Consider the following 21,593-nt stretch of genomic DNA (forward strand, 5'->3'; position numbering starts at 1 on the left):
CGATCTATCACTGCAAACCGCTGGATAACAGTCTGTGTAGACCACCTTACTCGGTATGCTGAAACCGCAGCAGTCTCCGTCGCAACAGCCGATCACGTTTGTGATTTCCTGCTACGCTACAGCATCCTCCAGCATAAGCCCCCTCCTGTCATCATCAGCGACCATGGCCGGCAGTTCGTAGCCGACGTCGTGGAAGAGTTGATTCACCAGTCTGCTTCCCAGTTTCGTAACACCACTTCATACCATCCACAGATGAACCGTTCGACTGATCGTGTCAACAGGACGCTCATTACATGCTCGCTATGTACGTTGATTCCAAGCATAAAAACTGGGACGACGTTTTACCGTTTATGACCAACGCCTACAATACTGCACTGCAAGAGACCACCGGGTTTATCCCGTTTACCTTCTCTACAACTATCGACACAATTCTCTCGTTTTCAGAGCAAGTAAACTCATCCCTTGCAGAGACACTCTGTCACGCACAGGAGGCACGGTGCATCGCGCGTCTCCGGTCTTTCGCAGCCCAAAACCGTTCAAAGGCTCGCTACGATAAGCGACATCGACGTGTGTCGTACAGCGAAGGTGATATGATGTGGCTGTGCACTCCATATCGCAAGAGTGGTTTGTATCAAAAGTTTCTGGCCCGCTATACAGGTACCTTCGTCGTTTTTTCGTGCCTTAGCGACGTTACGTACGTGATACCACGCCTCACATTTTCTGGCCATCGCTCCAGGAAAACTGACGTCGTACATGTCGCCTGGTTGAAGCCATACCACGCGCGACCCTGACTAACTCGCCCAGTGAGCATCGTCTGCAACGGTGGAAACGATACGGGACTTTCGTTGAAGTGGGGTAGATGAAAAAGAAATGAATGCGTTCTGTGCCAGGCCTGACTTCTGCAACCATCTATCATCCCGCCTGTACAATAAACGACTCTCACCCGTGAGAATATTGAAATATTGGAAGAAGTTGTAAACAAAACTGCACGAAAAGATGACTTGGCCAGGGCATGGGTCAAACCTGTGACTTTAGAATAACGCGTCCGATGCTCTACCAACTGAGCTACCATGGTGGCTATCCCTAGGTCCACATTACAGGTTAAATACATGCATATAAACTTGAAAGAGGTAGTCAGCGCCACCAGTTGCCGTTATGGCGACTGTAGACAACATCTGGTAAGGGGCGTAGCCAGGGGGGGGGGGAGGCGCCTGGGGCCTGTGCCCCTCCCTCCTTTACTTTAGCAATTGCGCAAAGAGCAAAAATTTTCCGTTTTATGGAGGTGCCCTCCCCAAAATCAAAGCGTCCCTCCTCTCGCTCTCGAAAACATTTCTTGCGACGCGCCAGCTCCTGTTGAATAACTGCTGGCGGCGCTGACTGATGATTCCTTGTGTATACGCACGTTTACACTCTATCATGTCGACGGTGGTATAGCCGACACAGTAGCTCAGGCGGTAGAACAGTCCACACGTTCTTCGAAGGTTGCAGGTTCAGTCCCTGCCCAGAGCATGTTTTCTTTTCGTCCACTTCTCTTTGTTCACAATCCAATGCCAATTATTTCCAATACTTCTATATTATCCCCTCTACCTTTGTTATTACCATTATGTGTTCTCATTATTTATGCTTCTCACGAAAACAAGCCCTTAAACGTGAATTTACTTCCCTCATTCGTAGCGAGGGTCTGGATCTGGCAGACTTGGTGCCTTGAGACAGCATAAGAGGAATAATTAGTGAGCCGCCAGATTGTAGTAAGGTCACATGCTATACGTGCACCAATAGGCAAAAAATAAAACTTGGCTTATCACGTCTCATGATTTTTTAAGAATCGGCGTAACACGAAAGGAAAACGTCTGCTCGCACAGATAGTTGAGTGTTCATAGGGCATTGTTTCATCAGAAGGGCAAAGAAATAAAATGCTATAACAATGAATTACGATGTCACGCAAAGAACGACAAGTATCTCGAAACTTGAGGCGCACACATGAAGCAGGAAGAACGCACGAAATAAGCATACACACTGCAGGACGAACGCGGACAAACTACTGTCCCAGCTTGACACTTAAAGCACGCTTTTTAAACAGAAAGGCGCACGAAGTGAATGCACAGGTATACACAAGACGAGTGCGAACAACTGTCACCATTCTTGGCTCTTGGTGTTTGAGCAGCGCGCTTTTTTCGTAAGAGCGGCGGTGGCAGCGAGCCAAATGACGGTGATGCTATTTTTAACCCTTGCAACTTTTCAGCAAACTTGCGGTGAAAGCACAGGAGGTACAAAGCACCCGAATCTTGAGATAGGCGTGCGTGCGAGTGAGCCACCTAGAGAGCACGTGCACGCGCTTTAACCACTCCATGTGGAAAGAGAGAAACTTTTTAGTTTAATCATAGAAAAATGTCGGGTTGCGCTCATAGTTCAGAGCTCCAACAGCCGCTGCTACGACCCACGCCCGCAGAACCAGCGCCCGCTGGCTACTCCAGCTTTCATCACGCAGCATGTTTTCCCAGTCTTGTAGGGTAGGATTAGGAGAGGAGTTGGCAAAGCGCCTGGCAGGCGGACGCTGACATTCCAGCGTTACGTGAAATAATGTCGGTACCACTCCACAGCCAGGGCATTTGTCAGGGTAAGAAGTGGGATGAAGGATGTGGAGGAAATAGAGGTTCGGAAATGTGGTCGCCTCCAGTTGACGCACCGAAGTTGCATCTTCTCGTGTGAACGTGTGGTGTGGTGGAGGGTACCAAATGCGTTCTCGGCTATAGAAATCAAAAGTGTCTCGTTATTCTAGAAGTTCGCTGTTTGTGTTCTCCTCATCTGGGTTGGACAGCTCTTCCTCCGGATCCCGGTTAGTGAGTGATCGGGTAGCTGCAGGAACGCAGTCATGACCGGGGAGAGAGGCGTTCCCAGAGTCCTGACAAGTCGGAACTTGTGTGGCGTGTGAAATGCGGTTTTCAAAATTCGATGCGCATGTGCTGTGAGACAATACGCCATGTAAAGGTGCGGCAGGTATCCTTTGAGTCTGTGAAGATTAGAATAACATCGGTGTGAGGAAGGTTTATGGCATCGCCAGGATGATGGCAAACTCATCACACTCAAATATGTTCTTAGTAGGTACGCTGATTGAGGCTACTACGTCGTGATCATTGTTCACCACTGCTCCAACTGTAAAACTGCGGAAGTGTTGTCTAGCGACATCGCAGCATAAGAGAGTGTTTGGAAAAGACTGATTTATGAGGCGCGTGAGGTTTTTCACCCTTGCCCGCCGCCGCTGAGCGTTGCGCTCAGGGTGTATATTGCGTGAAAGTGGCGCGACTGTAATTCTTGCTCAGAAGTTAATGGGTAGCTGTTTTCCAGGTATGCTGTATCCACATCGAGTCGCAGGGTACCCTAGCCTGATGAGTAGCTGCTCTCCCACTTGCGTGCTGCGGAGTTTTCGTAGCTGACTATTACGTTGAGCTTTGGTTAGTTTCTTCAAGTTTTTGTGTACACCCATGGCTAGGAGACGGTTGGCGGATGCGTACGTAGGTAGTCCAACCACCGCTTTGACGGCTATACTAAGGAGAATGTCCAGTTTTCTCTCTTGTGCAAGTGTTAGGGTATAATAAGGAACGTTGTAGGTGATGCGACTTACTATGCAGGCATTAACTATACGTAGAATGTCTTGCTCCTGAAGTCCATGCCTTTGGTTGGTGATGCAGCCGATCATATACGTGGTTTGAGAAACTTGGTGATCTGATTGTATTCTCATGGTTTGTGTTGCCTTGAGATGAGATCAGCTTGTATATGAAGACCAAGGACGCGGAGTTTTTGTGCGCAAGAAGTTACATGGAACTCTAAAGTGACTGTGATATGCGGGCTGTTGTCGGGCTTTCGCTGGGGACGACGAATGAGTAGAAGTTTCGACTTATTTGCAGAGCACGTTATACCACCTGCTCGTGCGTATGCTTGAACCATATTTACTGCTTCTTGGAGGGCAACTTGTATTTGTCCGTCTGAGGCTATGATCACCCTTATAGTAACGTCGTCCGCGTATAAAGCATGCCGCAGACTTGGAATGGTGGCGAGTAGAGGTGGTAACTTAGACATGGTGGTGTTGAAGAGTGTAAGGGATAGCACAAATCCTTGTGGTGTGCCTTTCCCCGCGAGCTTGATGATGTAACTGCGAAGAGAGCCAAATTCCATGATTGCCGTTCTGTTTGTGAGAAACACTTTTACACTGTAGTAAACTCACCGTTCGCAACGTGTCAACGCGAGATTCACCAGTATTAGGTCATTGGAGACGTTTTCAAACGCACCGCGGATGTCCAAGGCAAGCAGAGCTCTAGTTTGCGCAGAACTGAGCCTGTCCATTACTTCCTCTTTTAGTTGGACAAGTACGTCTTGCGTGGAAAGATGAGGCTAATACCCAAACAATGTGTCCGGAAAAACCTCTGGGCGTCAAGATATGGTTGCAGTCTTTGAAGGACGGCGTGCTCCATTAATTTACCGAGGCAAGACGTCCACGAGATTGGTCCGGGTTTCCAAGCTCTCGGGGTTTTCCGGACTTAGTGTTAAGTCCGGAAAACCGGAATTAGTTCCGGAATTAGTGTTCCGAAATTAGTGTTCCGGAATGTGAATGTTCCGGAATTAGTGTTATTTTGGCATCTCTCCATTCCTAGGGTAACGTTCAGGATTTTCAATGAGTGTTGTAAAAATCTGTGAGGTGCTCTAGATCTTCGCAGTTGTGGTTTCGTACGAGAGAGTATTGGATGTTTTCTTTCCCTGGAGCTGTGTTGTGCTTGATATTCAGAAGAGCAGCTCGAACTTCGTACAAAGTTATATCAGCATCCAGAAACGTTGACTTTTTATATATAGTTTTTACATTTGGCTGAGGCACTGCAGCGATGTACTTTTTTTGAAGCGCCTGTAAGATGCTGTGGTCGTCCCCTACCTGCTTGTGAAGAAGTATTTTGATGGTACTGATGAGGTGGGACTCGGTACTTTTAGGGTCAACAAGGGCTCTTAGTATCGACCACATGCGCACAGTGCTTAGTGTTCGATTAAGTGACTTACAAAAGTTCTGCCAATTGTTCCTTGCGAGCTCTGTAGCGTTGTTTGGCTTGCAACGTGAGTTGAGCGATGCGAAGTTCAAGCTTGCAGTTGTGTCTCTGCCAACGCCAGCGTTTTATGAGGCTTCTGGGTGCTTCCAACAGGTGTAGAAGGTGCCTGTTGACATCTGAAATTGCGGGTATAGTGCTTACCCTCTTGGTTGCTTTATCAAGGTCAGCTTGCAGGCACTGTAGCCATTGTTATAGAGGTGCCCCATTGTTTCAGTCTGAGCGTGTTGTTTTCTGAATGTATCCAAGTTAGTGAGATGGACCTTCAGCTCTGCAGCACGGGGGTTGGATATGTGCATTGTATAGGAAATGATGCAATGATCACTGTGGAGGTAGGCACGCATAGCCACGCGCGTGCTGGCGCGGCACGACTACCTTTGAAGCTAGCTCGCCAACTGTGCGTCCGTCGTCACACCTCGCTACTGATGACGAAAACGCGCTCAAGTTGCTGAGCTCTGATGATTCCCAGCGGCCCCTTACTCATAGATACGGCTCACCGTTGAGTGGTTTGCGAAGGTTCGCTATGGGCTTAGTGGTTAGCGTCGCGCACTGATGAGCACGAGGTCGCTGATTCAGCGCCTCTTTCTAGAACACTTCCTTCTCGTATTTTCTGTATAATCTGTATTTACATACATTGCAACGTCATATCCGAGACGAAAATACATCAAAGGAACCGTGGTGGGCACCAGCATAAAATAAATCAGTTTTGTGGAAAAGGAGTCTCTCACACTTGCCATAATGGCAATAGTTGGTGCTGACTGGTTCTTCCACCTTTAAATGCTCATGTATACCATACAATGTGGACGGGGGGATAGCCGCCGCGGTAGCTCAGTTGGTGGATTATTCGACGCACTATTAAATGCGAAGCATTTCTCAGCGAACTTCGGCGACATTGATCGTATCTATCTATCTATCTATCTATCTATCTATCTATCTATCTATCTATCTATCTATCTATCATCTAGCCACCTACGACTTTTACTCCTGGCTGTTTCGACAATAGTATCGATACCAAACTTAGTATGGCACACTATGACTGTATGAAGAATATATTTGACAAGTCATAACATGAAAATCATGACACGTGTATCGTGAATGTCATGATTTTAATTTCATGGCCCCGGAACTCTTGCGCTGGTTTCGTTCACATAATGTGTTGCAAAATTGGTACAGTATGAGATGATTGCATAGCGAACACAAGCGACACACCTTAACTTGAAAATCATGACATGTCTGTCATGTAACAACATGACTACATGCCATGCTCTCCACGCGCTCGCGGTTGTTTCGCTAGCGTCACATATACCGAATTCGGTATTACAGTACGTGAATGGATGACAAAGGTATGTGACTGGTGCAAACATGATAATCATGAGATGCGTGTCATGTAACAACATGACTACATGCCACGGTCATGATGCGCTGGCGGCCATTTCGCTAGCTTCACTTATACCAAATTTGGTTTTACGAGACGTGAATGGAGGGCGAAGGTAGACTATTGGTGCAAACATGATAAACATGACATGCGTGTCATGTAACAACATCGCTATGTGCTACGCACATTATGCGCTTCCGGGCATTTTGCTAGCTTCACATATGCCAAATTTGATATTACGTGATGCCAATCGATGACGAAGGTATGTAACTGGTGCAAAAATGATAATTTAAGATGTCTGTCATGTAACAACATGACTACATGCCGCAGTCTAAGCACCAATACATTCCAACGTGACGCGGCGCGCTTGCTCGCCGGTGTTCATTTCGTCGCGTCACGCCGGCGTTGCCACGCCACGCACCACTCCTGCCATATATTCGCAGTTACTTTGACGTTAAGTTGCTTTGACGCATGGCGTTAAGTTGCTTTGACGCATGCGCGGTTCAGCGCATCCGGCGTTCCTCTGTCACGAAAAGAGGGAGACACAGTGTTGACTGGGTAACGCATCGTCGCGAAATGCAGCATGTCGCATTTTGCGCCGGTTGCCGTCGGGCTGCTTCGACGGACGCTGGTCGCGTTTGGCGTCAGAATATAGAATGCTCGCGTTTTGCTAACGTTGCATTTCTGTGCGCAGGGTGCGCGCACGTGACCGCTACATTGAAGTATAATGGACCCTTCGTGATGTGCTCGCGGCCATTTTGCTAGCTCAACATATACGAAATTTTGTGTTACGTAACTTCGTTGGATGACGAAAGATATGGCTGGTACAAACATGATAATCCTGACAAGCGTGTCATGTAAGAGCATGGCAACATACCAGGCTCATAGTGTGCTGGCAGCCGCTTCGTTAGCTCCACATATACTAAATTTGGAATCACGTGGCGTGAATAGTTGACAATTTTAAACGACACATGGAAGCATAATAACCATGACACGTAAGTCACGTACGGCATCATTTACCTCGACCTCGTAAAGTTGTGCTGATCTTAGCGTGAAATATCAACGTTTCTCACTTGTGCTTTGCATATCACTGAGTCCCACTGTACGTGGGAACTGTCAACTTTTTCCATGGTTGCAGGTTCTGTCCCTACCCACGGGAGGTTATCTTCTCGTCTGCTTTTTGTTCTTCCCAATACATTACAACTACTGCCAATATTAATATTCGAATAACCTACCCTTTAGTTTTCAAAGCTGCATTTTAGTGCCAAATATTATTATTCCGTATGCGCTATTGTGCTTTCCAGCCTTCTGCGCACTACGCTGCTCTTAGAACTCGGTATACAGCGAAACAAAATTGACCGAGTAAAACATACTGCTTCCTCAAACTAGTGTCACAAAAAATATGCGTGCTTACCATTCCAAGGCCACCATAATTGAGGGATAGTGGCCCATGAAGATACACAACAGGACTACGCATAATGCCTGTTGGTATTCTAAGCGTTTCTTCGCCCGGTGTGTAATAAGCGTTGGCCTCGTCTTCTCTGTACAATGGAGTTGCCTTGTCGATCCAAAAATAGTGAGCTGAGTGAGAGAGGGCCCTTATCCACGTTGGGAAATATCTGTCCAGTGGAACATCGGGGTACGGTTCTGCGGCGAACGATGAACGATTATTTTAGTAAAAGACACGTCCAGCCACGGCACACATATTGCATAAAATCGAGGATTAGTGTATCACAAGAGAGAATATAACAATGGGAAACATGATATCAAAGGTATCGCAGCATAAGAGGGAACTATTATATGTAGTAGACTCTATCTAGCCAGTCGAGCTATTGGGGACATGATCTAGCATTAGGTGATGAATATACCAGCTGCTTATTGGAGAACAGCGATTATTTTACCTGTATTCGAAGTGGTTCAGTGCGTGGCGGCGCTAATATGTCATCGTTGGGTAAGTTTCCTCGCTGCCACGAAATATGAATGGTAGTTGAGGACCAATATAACCTAACGGTAGTTTACGCTTTTACATTCATGCAGAACGTAGGTCACCTACCAGAAAGCTGAAGGTTCATTTACCATTAGACGGCACGGACGAGATCGAGTAACGAGAGGTCACTACAAAGGTATGTAAGAGATCCGGAAGTGAAGTACACACACGTTTTTCATCCACCAAACGCCTAAAATATACTTTTCGCGCCTTGGCAATAGAAACCGGTAGCTCTGAAAGCGCTTATTTGTGTATTTTTTACACTTCACACGGCGCGAATACCAAATTCAAGAATTTTTGGGTCTATTGAACTAATTCTTCCTAATAAGCACTTCACTGTAGTGTTCAATGATTAGTCAACGTGAACTAAACATCCGACAAGGGGATTTAGTGCTCAAAGTATTTGGCTGCAGAGCCTAATGTTGCGGTTTTGATCCCGTAAGCAGCGCTGACATCACAACGAAGCAGAAATGTGAGAGGCTCGCGTGCCGGGTGAAGTCAATGCACGCTAAATAAAACCGCATGGTTGCAATTTTCGGAACCCTACATCAAAGCGTACCGCAGAGTCATAAAGTGGTTTGACGCGTCAGACTTGATTGATTGATTGATTTGTGCGGTTTAACGTCCCTAAACCACCATATGATTATGAGAGACGCCGTAGTGGAGGGCTCCGGAAATTTCGACCACCTGGGGTTCTTTAACGTGCACCCAAATCTGAGTACACGGGCCTACAACACTTCCGCCTCTACCGGAAATGCAGCCGCCACAGCCGGGATTTGATCGCGCGACCTGCGGGTCAGCAACCGGGTACCTTAGCCACCGGACCACCGTGGCGGCACGCGTGAGGCTTCAGTATCTTTTGGGTCATTAACCTGAAATAACAAATAAGACTTTGAACAAAATTTCTTTTAACAAACACTTCTGAAAGGTAATATTACTGCTTTGGTTTGAAACAAAATTGTTTCCTCCAGGCATTCGCTGTAAGTGCAATCAATTCAGAACATGTAGTCATCTTACTCACGACCCTATGTTTATGATAACGCGGCACACCACGCTCAATTCATGCAACATATCACACCAATGTTCCTGCGAAATGATGATATGTGGCGTTTAACGTCCCTAAACCACCACATGACTGCGAGAGACGCCGTAATGGAGGGCTCCGAAAATATCGACCACCTGGGTTTCTTTAACGTGCACCCAAATCTGAGCTCACAGGCCTACAACATTTCCGCCTCCATCGGAAATGCAGCCGCCTGCGTCGGGATTCGATCCCAGAACCTGTGGGTTGACAGCCGAGTACCTTAGCCACTAAACCACCGTGGCGGGGCAATGTTCCTGGGAAAAATCTTTAAAAGGTTACTTAGTGACGTTTTCATTGTCTAAATCATTCTGCCACTATGATGCATGCCGAAGCGGGAAACTTCTGAAAGGCTCATATTCAGGAAAAATCCGGAGGGTCTGAGCTTGCAAACGTTAGATACTCCATATGCGCATAAATCTGTGTGCAGTGATTATGGATGGAAATTTAGGAATGTAGGCTTAGTGATGCACGTGGTTCGGATGCCAAAGTTTAAGCCTGTTTCACATGCGAACGGCGGCGGTCGCGGCGATGAGCGGCGGGAAGAGGGGGTTCATTTCACCAATGCCTCCTTTATTAAAATGCCTGACGAATGGCAAGTGTTGCCAGCGGAGTCGTCCTGCTTTCAGTTTTGAGTAAGCGCCGCGCAGTGGCGCTCTCGACAGGCACTGTTATTACGGCGTTTTTTACTTGTGGCTTCTAGGGCCGCGTCATTCGAGAGTTATTCGATATCTGAAATTATGCATTACTATTTCAGAGGCCATGGAAATTGTCAAGTTGTTGCACCGTGCGCCATAGGTGACGCTAAGTTTAGACTAAGAGTAATCGAAAATGAAGGAGGGAAACGGTGTGGCAGCTGTTTTCGTTCTCGCGTGGCAGGCATCTAAATAGAGTCGTTGGTTTCACATGCACCGCTGTTCTTGCGTGACGCCTGCTTCTTTGGCGGGCAGTGTTTCCCGCGGAACGCGTCGGCTAAACGCTCTTTTCAGTCGAAGCTAAAACCATGCTTCGCTCCAAGTATCATTCCTTTGGAAGCGATGTACGGTGAGGTTCTTCCTCAATAGCCACTCTACTTTGACGCGTCTGCACACTTATTGAACTATGTGTAACGAAAAAATTTTCAATAAATAACAGTGTTTGCAGTCACTTTTTGTTTTGGTCTGGATTTTTAACGTGTGGTTCTTCTTGCCCGCTGATATAACTGGCCATGAAGAAACAAAAGCAAGAGTTTGCTTGTATGGTTTAATTAGAGAGCTTTTCTAGCTAGGTGAAGGCTTAAGAACTGCAAGCGTGTTTAAAGCAGCATTGTGTTTCTCCGAAGGAATGCTCTTGATTTAAGAGATTTATTTTTGGGAAGTGGAGTATATACACCTCGCAAAATTTTTACCTACATATTTGTGCGTTTTCGCTCGAGTCACAATAAAAGTTTATATAAAAAGCCTCAGGCGTGAGCTTCGGTGGTATTTTTTGGTCACCCTGTGGTATGTGCGAGCAACTTCTTCATCGGGATTTTGCGAAGGGTCTACATGTCTTCTGGCACTCGTATTTGTACGTTTCCACCCTAATTAGTAATCCTCTTAGGCTTTTCAAATAATCAGTAAAACAACAGTTTCACCAACAGCAGGTAGCATGTACACGTGATACACACGTTCTTCCAGTTCTTTGGATGCTGTAAAATAGATTTTGCGTGGCCCAGTTCGTGGACTACGCGGCAATTCTGCTTTTACCGTAAGTTCTTGTCTATAAATGCTGCGGTGGTGAGCAGGAAAGCCGAAGTATTAAATCATTTCACATACCACATCTTTGCCGCCGGAACACAGTGAAATTTAATTTTAGCCCCTGGTCGTGTATTTTAGTTGCATGCATCTAGGCTTGTGTTGCTGTACTGTGCGTGAAATCAACAGCTGTTCTTCGTTATTCGTGCAGTGTATGGTGTGCTCGTGAGCAAATGTCTATCTTTACTCAGGCAGTCGCGAATTTTGGCACTAAGTGTCACGGAGAGCTGATGGCCAGAGGGGCACTACCCGCCGGCAGCCGGAAAACTTGAGCGCTGTGCAGCGCTGCAGAGGACGTGGAAAAGTGAGCATGCGTTTTAGTGAGCAAGAGAGCTGTTGTAGACGGGGAGAACGGAAATAAAGGCCCCTGGCCAATGCCTTATTTCCCCGAACTGTGACAGCACGCTTCGCGCCCCCTCCTTGTTGAGTACCGACAATGATTCAAGATTGAAATGTTAGTCGATTGCGAAATCAGCATTTAGCAGTGCATATCATAGACGTTTTCTGTGAACGGGTCCTCTTTGATGACAGCGCTGCGGCTCTGCCGGAGCAGATCATGAACCCTATGCAGCGAAACACGTCTATAATAAAATAATTCTTCAAGAGTTCGTGTATAAATGGCTCGGCAGAACACAGACACTTATATTCTGAGCCATATGCTCAAAATTGCTGCGATGCTGTTCGTACGCCAATACATCGTAGTTAACATTTCCACAACGCCGAAAATCATTTGTATATAAAAATGCTAATGAACGCCACACACGTTCCGTGCATTCCAGATCAAGTGGACAAATAAAGATGAACACTGACTGTAGATCGCTTCGACGAACTCTGCCTCCAATCGGCGTCCTGCACTTCCGACGTATGCCGTGATACCGTTCAACGAGTTGATTGCGTCGGCCGCAATCTCACGGCTAACCCAGCTTGACGAGTTCATCTCATTCACGAAGGCGTTGCGAATTCTGGACACCATGCGCTTCGTCTGGTACACCATGCGAGGTGAAACCACTGTTAAAAAAGAAACATGTCAGGGCACATGCTTACTCAAGCCTTGACGACCAATAGTGCATTGCATATTTTGGAATAATAATCACGAAATAAATAGTAGTCAAACAAAGGATCGTTCACCACTCTTACAACAATCCACCATAGAATGTTATGTTTTCGTTCTAATTAAGCATATTATAGTGACTTCGGAGGAGATGGAGTGTCTGCTAGTTTATGCCTCGCCGAACACGCAATTTATGAGGTCTAAGCCATCTGCTACTCTATGATGAGAAATTGAGTACCGAATCTGTCAGCTAACAGTTGCTACCTTGAACTGAGTCTAAAGCCAGCAGCATTCAAGAGCAACGCATGCAGGCGTCTTCCTTGGACTTTTAGAAAACGCCCAGCGTTTGTATCTGTTCATATCATTATTATTTTGTACAATACTGCATACAGTAGTCCAAGCAGGAGAGGGTGCACAGTAGCAGACACAAAAAAATATCAAGACTTTCTGCGTAGCAAAGATAATAAAGATGGTAATGAATTCGCCTCTTTGATTGTTCGAGAGAAGAATGAATATTGACATAAATTATTTTTTGCGAATACAGGTTTGATGCAATGGCTGTGTTTTTGACGTGAGGCTCGACCGATGTGTATTGGCAAGCAATCGGCTGAGGTTATTTTGAGCCTAATAAATTAAACCAGAGATAAGAAATTCAAGCGTGTCTGTTTTTTTCTTTCAGATAGCGGCTCTGACTCGGCCATCTGTAGCATATTTCATGGTGAATAAGGCGTCTGAAATGTTTGTAAATGTACTACACTGCTAACCTTTGTTCTTTTTCACAGTCTTTCTATGTTGATTTGAGTATAAGGAACCCAAACAGCACTGCCGTATTTTAAAGAGGGTCTAATAATTGTTTTGTATGTCATCAACCTAAGAGAAAGGGAGGATTCGCTCAACTTGAGTTTCAGCAAGCTTATTTTTTTGGTGGGCTATGGAACATATGTAATTTATATGGGTTGACCAGCTAACACTGGAACTTAACGGGATTCACAAGTATTTGCACGCCTGAACTTCTTCGAGGGGGTTATCTTGTATACAGTAGGTATAAGAAAGTTTGTTCAATTTGTTAGTGATGCTCATGTGCACAGTTTTCTGAAGGTTAATTACCATTTCCCATTTGTTGCACCATTATGCCAATTTATTGAAAGTGCTGTTCATGATTATTTGATTATGTACAGAATTTACAGGTGTGAATATGACGCCGTCCTCTGCGAACAATTTCAGACGAACAGATTGGCCCACTACGTGTTGAATGTCATTATTATAGATGTTAAAAAAAGAGTGGGCCCAGGAAAACACCCTGCAGAACACCTGAGTGCACATCTGGAAATTTCGAACGAGATCCGTCTATGTTTAGTACTCTTTTCTATTGATATTGTATGTAATGACCCTGTGAATAATGCGCGAGGGTAATCCGATTACTCTCATTTTAGGATGATAGGCTTTCTTGGGGACATTCGACGCAAAAATAAAAATTTTGGTTTGTCTGTCTGTCTGTCTTTACATTTGTCTGTATGTCCGGCCAAACCGGTACCCTTACGGTACTCCAGATGGCCGGCTCATCCGCAGCGCCCACCAATATTGCTCAAGCTTCAGCGCTCATACTTGTGTGATTGTCAAATAAAAAGCAATTATTGCGCATATCTGAGGCACCATAAGAACACATCAATATTCTGTATGTGGGTCTCTAACTAGAAAAAGCACACATAATTATAAGGACTGTAGCGTGTATGACGTTGCACTGACGAGGCAACGAATGCACGAAAAGGCAAGTGTTTCTAACGCTTTGCTAAGACGACACAGCGGTGGCACCTATCCGTGGCCTTGTGTTCTACACCTTATTACCTCGGAGATGGGCGCGCAGGGCTCGCGCGCTTTCTTTTGCGAGATAGCTGCCAGATAGCGCTCATGTCTCACGTGTGACGTGTCGCGACGCGCTCGTTCGCCTCTGCTGCACGCTCGAGACACTCTAACGCAGCCCCTCCGGAATACTATTCACCAATTTTTTTGCGCAGAACCTCAAATGAAAGTTTTGTTCAATCTCTACAGACGCAAGACAATCGTCTTTCGACGAGATTTGCAGTGCACCATGCATATACGGGGCCATATTTTCAATATTAACATTGAATTCACCACTTTGCCACACGCCTTGGAAAAGTATAGAAGTATTAAATTCATCTGACCGTCTTTGTCAACGACCTTAGTCAATTCTTGAACTGTTGTGAATATTTGAATTACTTTGGAATATCCACGCCTGAAACCATTCTGTACATCACTTATTGCCTGATTTTGTGCTAAAAATCATTTATGTATTTTGCTAATATATGTTCAAGCCTCTTACACGAACACAAAGTCAGGGTGATAGGACGGTAGTTACCTATTTCTAGTGGAGAACCTTTTTTTCGAAACTGGAATCACGTTAGCAACACGCCAGTCATCAGGTAACGTGGCCGTATTGAAAGACTTCTTAAAAAAGATTGCTAAAGGAGGAGCGACTTGTACTGCATATGTTTTAGAGAACGCGTTTGTAATGTTATCTGGTCCTGTAGATTTCTAGCGCAGGAGAATACTTTGCGAATACCCACATTTCTGCTACGCCTTTAGTCTCAGTTACGCCTTCAGTAGACCTACTATCGGCGTTATATTCGTTATCCTTGAAATTTTTCGGAAAGCCACTGTATCATCGAAGAGCATGACTTCGTAAAAACGCTTTAAAAATACGTTGAATGACTTGGCTATTTTAGTTTTATTGGTAAGAACACTTCCAATCAAAGAAACTTCGTTTATTTTGCGAGAATCCTTCTGGGACAAAAACTGCCAAATTTTGCGAAATTTTCAGTAAAAAAAACGACCGAGCTTAACAGTAAAATAGCGCTCTCTCGATTCTTGTAGCTTAAGCTTCAGATCAAGAACCAAATTAGGTATAGCATGCCTACCATATTTTTTATTTTCTATAACAATTGATTTTGCGTTTTAATGTAATAATTGCTGTGGGTATTCATGATTTATCTCGACCGATCATTTTCATTTTATCTAGGACAAGGGTTTCAATGCGGTGCTGACAGCATCTTTTAAATTTCGTTCATAATGTGCTGACTTTGTCATCGCAGAAAGAAAGAAGGGTGTGTTCTAAATGAAGTATGATGTTTGAGTCATCAGCTGCATCGTAGTTTTTCCGTTTTACCGCTTGAGGGCTACACGAAGGGGAATGACATCATCTTGAGGAGTTCTGGTTCGGGGAGTGAAGTGGCCTGGTATACAGGAAGATCTCTTTTTATGTCGGGGAAGAAATGAGGTTACCCAGCATGCGTCCACCATTTGCTCACCACTAAAATCATGAATGTGACTGAACACAATTCGCACTTATCCTGCCTTACAGAAACGAGTGACGAATAATTTCATTATGGTTAGTATTGGTCTGATAGCGCGGTGATGACAGGTGGGTGGTATTCATTGTAAGGAATCGCCCCTTAATTGAGCACCACTGCGACCGCGTGATCTCTACGGCAAAAATGCGTTGGCAGAAAAAGCAGACGCACAGCCGGCCCTTGTCTCCTAAATTGCTTCAAAATGTCGTGTAAATGCAAAATGCTGCAGCCGCCGTTTGCGAATATCTACTGAAGTGTCAAGCATTCGTTGCCCACACAACACTTCCCTAAACTGAAGGCCGAGCATTCCTGTGCAAGAAGCACTGACTTTGCTGTTATCGCCAAAACATTAGAAAAACTTTCTTTGAAGAAATATTCTCCGAAAAAGTTTGATTACCGCGTACCATTTCCAAGTTAACATGCCCCCGGTGTATGGAGAGGTGGTCGACAAAAGAAGGAATAGTATTAATACTAAATTTAGAAGAAGAGCTGCAGAAGCTGAACGTGTCGCGGGGCTTGTTGTTGTGTATACGTGTGGTACCGAAAGTCGTCGGGGTTTATTAACTCAAGCTGATGCTGTGCGGTGAGTGACGCAAACACGTCATTACTTTCCTGCAAACTTTTTCGCCTTATACACTACTTTACGTCATTAGGCTGGCCGTATACGTAAATACTACTCAGTATATCTGACTCCCGACTGAGGCCCACCACCATATTTATTCACCAGAGTTTTCAATTGTACTTCAAAAGTCCAACGTAATAAGATACAGCCTCAAAGGCAGCGCCAGTCCATTTTCTAGCAATTAAATACTATTTGCGTTTACTTTTCATTCACGCCGACCTCCCGCGACGTGTACGCTCAACGCAACAATCGCATAGAAATAGCCAATAAGTTCTCAAGACAAAGGGCGCAACTCGCCAGTTTTGAGTGCGTCCACTCGAAATTAGCAAACTTCCGACACTGTGGACAGTTTGAAGCCAACAATGTCGAAATTTAGTGCGACAGGAAGAAGTTAGGAGACAATAAACGCCTCAAAAAGAGGGTCATCTGGGGGATTCAGCCAGCATAATGAAATTATGGACTTTCAAACAGTTAAGGATAGGCCAGGCGAGCTATGAGCCATGGGAAATTGAGAGCTGATAAGCGGTCAAGTGGTATTGTACAGTGCTAAGAAGTGCAACAAATCTCTCTACTTAGAGATAGCGCTGCAGCTTAGCATACAATGACAATTTTCGATTTGAATGCAGATGCTGAAGTATTCCCAATCGCATCTTTACTTAAAACGCGTGATAAAGGAATCGTTAAAAAGAATAAAAAGATGTCTGTGGTTTGTCCTCACTGGCGACCACCTGCTGTTAATTCACTTCCTCACCAGAGCAAGGTATTGCACCCTGGTGAAGTACTTGGCCACTACCTACATGACTACAGCAGTAACTCTTGGCCCTCAGTCCGCAGAAGCTGCGAAGCAACTGTCAAATGCAGTGGTCAGACCTGTCACGCACCAGAGGGTGCTAAGAGTCTGGGTACAAACAGGCGACCATTGAAATCTGAAATTGGCTTTGTCAGCACAAGAGCGCTCTCTATTGAGGCTAGTCTCGCTGTGCTATTCCAAGAATTACGGAGTGTTAAATAGGATTTAATAATCTCAGGGAACTTGGAAAGACAACTGAGGCTTATACAGGGCTGAATACCAGACAAGTCATAAGCTACCGTCTATAGATGAGTTTATAGAGAATAAGTAGGGGCTGGGTTTTTTATACACAAGATAATCGCAGACCACACAGAGAAATGCTATAGAATCAGTGAGAGGGTGGCAATTATCACATTTGAGTTTAACAGAAGGTACAAGTTCAAAGTAATACAGACAACGTCTACATCGAGCCGTGATGATCATTCGGTTGATCGCTTCTATGAAGACGTGGAGTGAGGCATTCTTAAAGCATAGACGCAGCATACTATTCTGATGAGCAACTTTAATGCCAAGGTAGGAAAAAAGAGGCCGCAGACAATGAAGCGGGAGAATATGGCATCGGCTCTGGAAATGCCAGAGGTTAGTTAATAGCAGTGTTCGGAGAACGTAATATTTACGGATATTCAATACCTTCTTCACAAAAAGGGCTAACAGTAAGTGAACGTGGCAAAGTCCTGATGGCGAAAGTAGAAATGAAACAGACTACATAGTGTGTGTACACCAAGGCATTGTAAAGCATGCAGAAGTAGTTGGCAAGATCCGATGCAGTGACTGTAGATTGATAATCGCACATGTTCACCAAAATTTAAAAAAGCAAAGACATAAAGTCATACGCTAGAAGCCAAATAATGAAATAGTGCTTAGTGGAAAACTACAGGAATTCTGAGTTTTGCTTCATATTAGATTCGAGGCTCTTAACGAGGTAACCGATGTTAGCGTTGACACAACGAACAATATTCTTACTGGTATCATCAAAGCGTGTGCAATGGAAGTCCGAGGTACTGTCACTAGACAGGACACTGGAAAACATTCCCAGGAGACAAAAACTTTTATTAAGAACGACAAACCAAGAGAGCCTCAAAGCAATCAAACCTATGAGGCTAGTGCAACTTTCTAAGTTAATCAATAGGTGCAAAGCAGCAGGCACCAGAAGGTATAACACGGAGAGAATCGCGAGAGGTGTAAAAAGTGGTAGAAGCGTAAAAGCTGTGAAACAAAGTTTGTGCATATGAAAAAATTGGTCGTATGCAATAATAAACAAGGAAAGTGATATCATAATCAAAATGAGTAGGATAGTTGAGGTGGTAGAGGAGTTCTATACAGAGCTTTACAAATGCCGAAACAACCAGAATATTATCGTAAGAAGCAGTAATAGCCCAGATGAATTCGACATTCTACCAGTAACAACAGGGTAAATAAGCAATGAAATAGGCAACGCCGTTAGGGACGATAAGTTAACAACGAACCTGCTAAAAGATGGCGGAGAAAGGTGTTACAAAAACTGGTCGACTTATACACGAAGTGTCTCTTGACGAGAAGGGTATCAGAATCTCAGAAAAATGCCAACGTTATTTTAATCCACGTTGAAGGAGACGCCAAGGACTTGAAAAATTACAAGTCGATTAGCTTACACTCCGCTCTCTACAAAATATTTATAAAAATATTAGCTAATACAATTAGGAAGATATTAGAGTTAAATCAAGGAAAATACCAAACAGCATTTCGCACAGGCAATTCCACAACAGACGATATTCAGCATGAATCAGATAATACATTAATGCGCAGAATACACCCAGCCCCATCACTGAGCTTTCATAGTTTACAAAAAGGCGCTTGAATTACTCGAGGAATCAGCAGTAATGTGGGCACTACATAATCAGGGCATCGACGAACCCTACATAAACATACTGGAAGAAATCTACAGTGCCTACCCAGCAACGATAGTTCTCCTTAAGGAAAGTGACAAAATCCCAATAAAAAATGTAAGACAGGGAGACACAATCTCTAATCTCTTCATTGCTATTCACCACGTGTTTAAAGCAGGTTTTCAGAACCCTAGGTTGCGGGCAGTTAGGGATAATTGTTAATGAAGAGTATCTTTGTAACCTGCGACGCACTGTCGACATGGCCTTGATAAGTTCTTCAGATGAGGAATTTCCGCTCACAATTACTGAACAGAACACAGAAAAGAGAAGAGTAGGTGAGAAAATTATTGTGCAACAGTAATATTGCATAAGATTAATGTTAATGTTAGTAATGTGCAACAGTATCGGCAGAAAACAGCACTTTGCGATAGGTGGAAAGACACTGGAAGTTGTAAAGGAATATGCCTACTTAAGATCGGTAGCAGACGCGGAACCTAACCATGAGAGCGAAATAACTTGAAAGATAAAGATAGGGTGAGTAAAACTTGGCGAGCATCATATAATCATGAATGGCGCTCTGACCCATACATCAAGAGAAAAGTATATAACAGCTCCATCTTGCCGGTGCTTACCTACGGGGTAGAAACGTGGAGCCTTACAAAGAAGGTTCATCTTAAATTGAGGATGGTGCAGTGAGCGATATTAAAGATAATTTTAGGTGTAGCCTTCAGAGACAAGAAGAGGGTAGTCTCTGAAGGCTGTAGGTTTAGGATATCATTCATGAAATCAAGAGGAGAATAGAACATGGACCGGGCACTTAGCACATAGGCAGGATAACCGCTGGACATTAAAAAAACATACTGGATTCTCAGAGAAGGCAAACGCATGAAGGGGAGAAGAAGAGTTAGGTAAGCAGATGAAATAAACAGTTTCCAGGTATAACGGGGCCGCAGAAAACACGAAATCGGGTTGATTGGAGGATCATGGAAGAAGGTTTTCTCCTGCAGTGGGCGTAGTCAGGCTGATGATGATGATTTACAATAGGCACATTACAGAGCTCACTGCAGGGTCAAGGGCTCAAGGCAAAAGTTCAAGTAAAGACCAGTGTCCCTACGTTCTTCACATTAAGCTTTGACATGAGCAGAGCAAAAAAAAGGGAAACAGCACTGAATTCAAAGAAATTCAGAACAAGCAGCTTACAAGTGTACTTATAACCTTCACACACAAACAAAATTAAAACTTTATATAACATATCTGAGAATGGGGAGGTCACTTTCGCAGAAGTGCAATTAAGTGAAATTGGCTAAAAATTCAAGAAATTGTGGTACACAATATGCAAGCGGTTACGCCAAGATACACTTTACACTAATGCAGTCGAAATTAAAATATATGATTGAAATATTGAATGTTCGAGGCAACAAACTTGACTAATTATCTTTGATTATGTATACCAGTGGTTACTCACAAGTTTTCTTTTTAAAGGTGGCCCTGATCTATTTCAAAAACGTCCATCATAGGAATGCTGGATTCCACCATCGGCTATTTTGGTGGATTATGGCGGTGGAAATGGTGGCACGTGATGTATGGTGGCGTATGGCGGAGCAGATGGTGGATGGCGCGCTCCAGCCGGCAATGCTGGAGCACGAAGCAGTGTCAGAACCACCGTGACGAGCTGCCGCTGAAGAAATATTAACAGTAATTGTATAGAAAACTGTATCAAGCACCCGTAAAAAAAAGTGCGCCAGCGTGGGATCGAACCAAGCACCTCCGAATTATGAACTGAGTACACTAACCACTCTGCCACGCCACCAGATGCCGGTGTGAGTGTTAAAGAAGTAGCCAACTCACAGAATCACTGTTTACCTTCAGTTCTGTTTGTCGTTTACTTGGGAGAGACGGGATCAGCACCTGCTACTAAAAATTGCACGCTTGATAAACACGAAGAACGGCTGCCTGTAACGATTGCCACTGCGATAATAGCAACAGCGCAATGTTTTTGTTACAATTTACAATCGCAAGAGAAAAAAACAACTCCGTGGACTGAGGAGCAGGTAGAGTTTATCGGCGGTTACTGCCAAGTGTATTATTTGTTTCTCGCTACTTCAAAAGGGCTATATCAGTTCAGACTTTATGACGCTTCTATGCTCAATCAATAGATACGCACACACAATTGATTTCGATGTTTTTTCGCGCAACGCACACCGCAGTCGCGCCAGCGCACCGCTGTTGCTCTGTCGCTAGGAACAGCTACATAAAGGCCAGTCGAAAACGACTGCAGTGCACCAGAAACATTATGCTATCATATTGGTTCAGTAAGCATACAAATTGACGTGTCTATGTTATCGCATAAGAGCCAGCGAAGCGCCGCGAGTGCGACCGGCGGCTGTCGGTGAGGAGAGGCGTACCTTTGGTGGAAGTGCTGCAAGCGCGTCGCATCGATGCTTGTCGCTTCTTGCGCGGACACCGTGCACACTAAAAAGGCTTCATTTAGGGTAAATGATGCCGCCGCTGTGCTGTATTACCATTTTTACT

At 44.6% G+C, this 21,593-nt stretch overlaps 1 protein-coding gene across 1 annotated transcript in view; it reads right to left on the bottom strand.

Annotated features, from left to right (window-relative positions):
• LOC142802922 (endothelin-converting enzyme homolog) overlaps positions 1–21,593 on the bottom strand; it is a 41,076-nt gene that overhangs the window by 16,975 nt on the left and 2,508 nt on the right. Inside the window, exons 2-3 of the mRNA XM_075888006.1 lie at positions 12,116–12,313; positions 7,877–8,109 (exon numbers count right to left, since the gene is read on the bottom strand). Of these exons, the coding sequence (XP_075744121.1) occupies positions 7,877–8,109; positions 12,116–12,313 (431 nt within the window). The remainder of the gene's footprint in view (positions 1–7,876; positions 8,110–12,115; positions 12,314–21,593) is intronic.

This window comes from Rhipicephalus microplus, chromosome 3 (genome assembly GCF_043290135.1).
Source record: "Rhipicephalus microplus isolate Deutch F79 chromosome 3, USDA_Rmic, whole genome shotgun sequence".
Taxonomy (NCBI): Eukaryota; Metazoa; Arthropoda; class Arachnida; order Ixodida; family Ixodidae; genus Rhipicephalus; species Rhipicephalus microplus.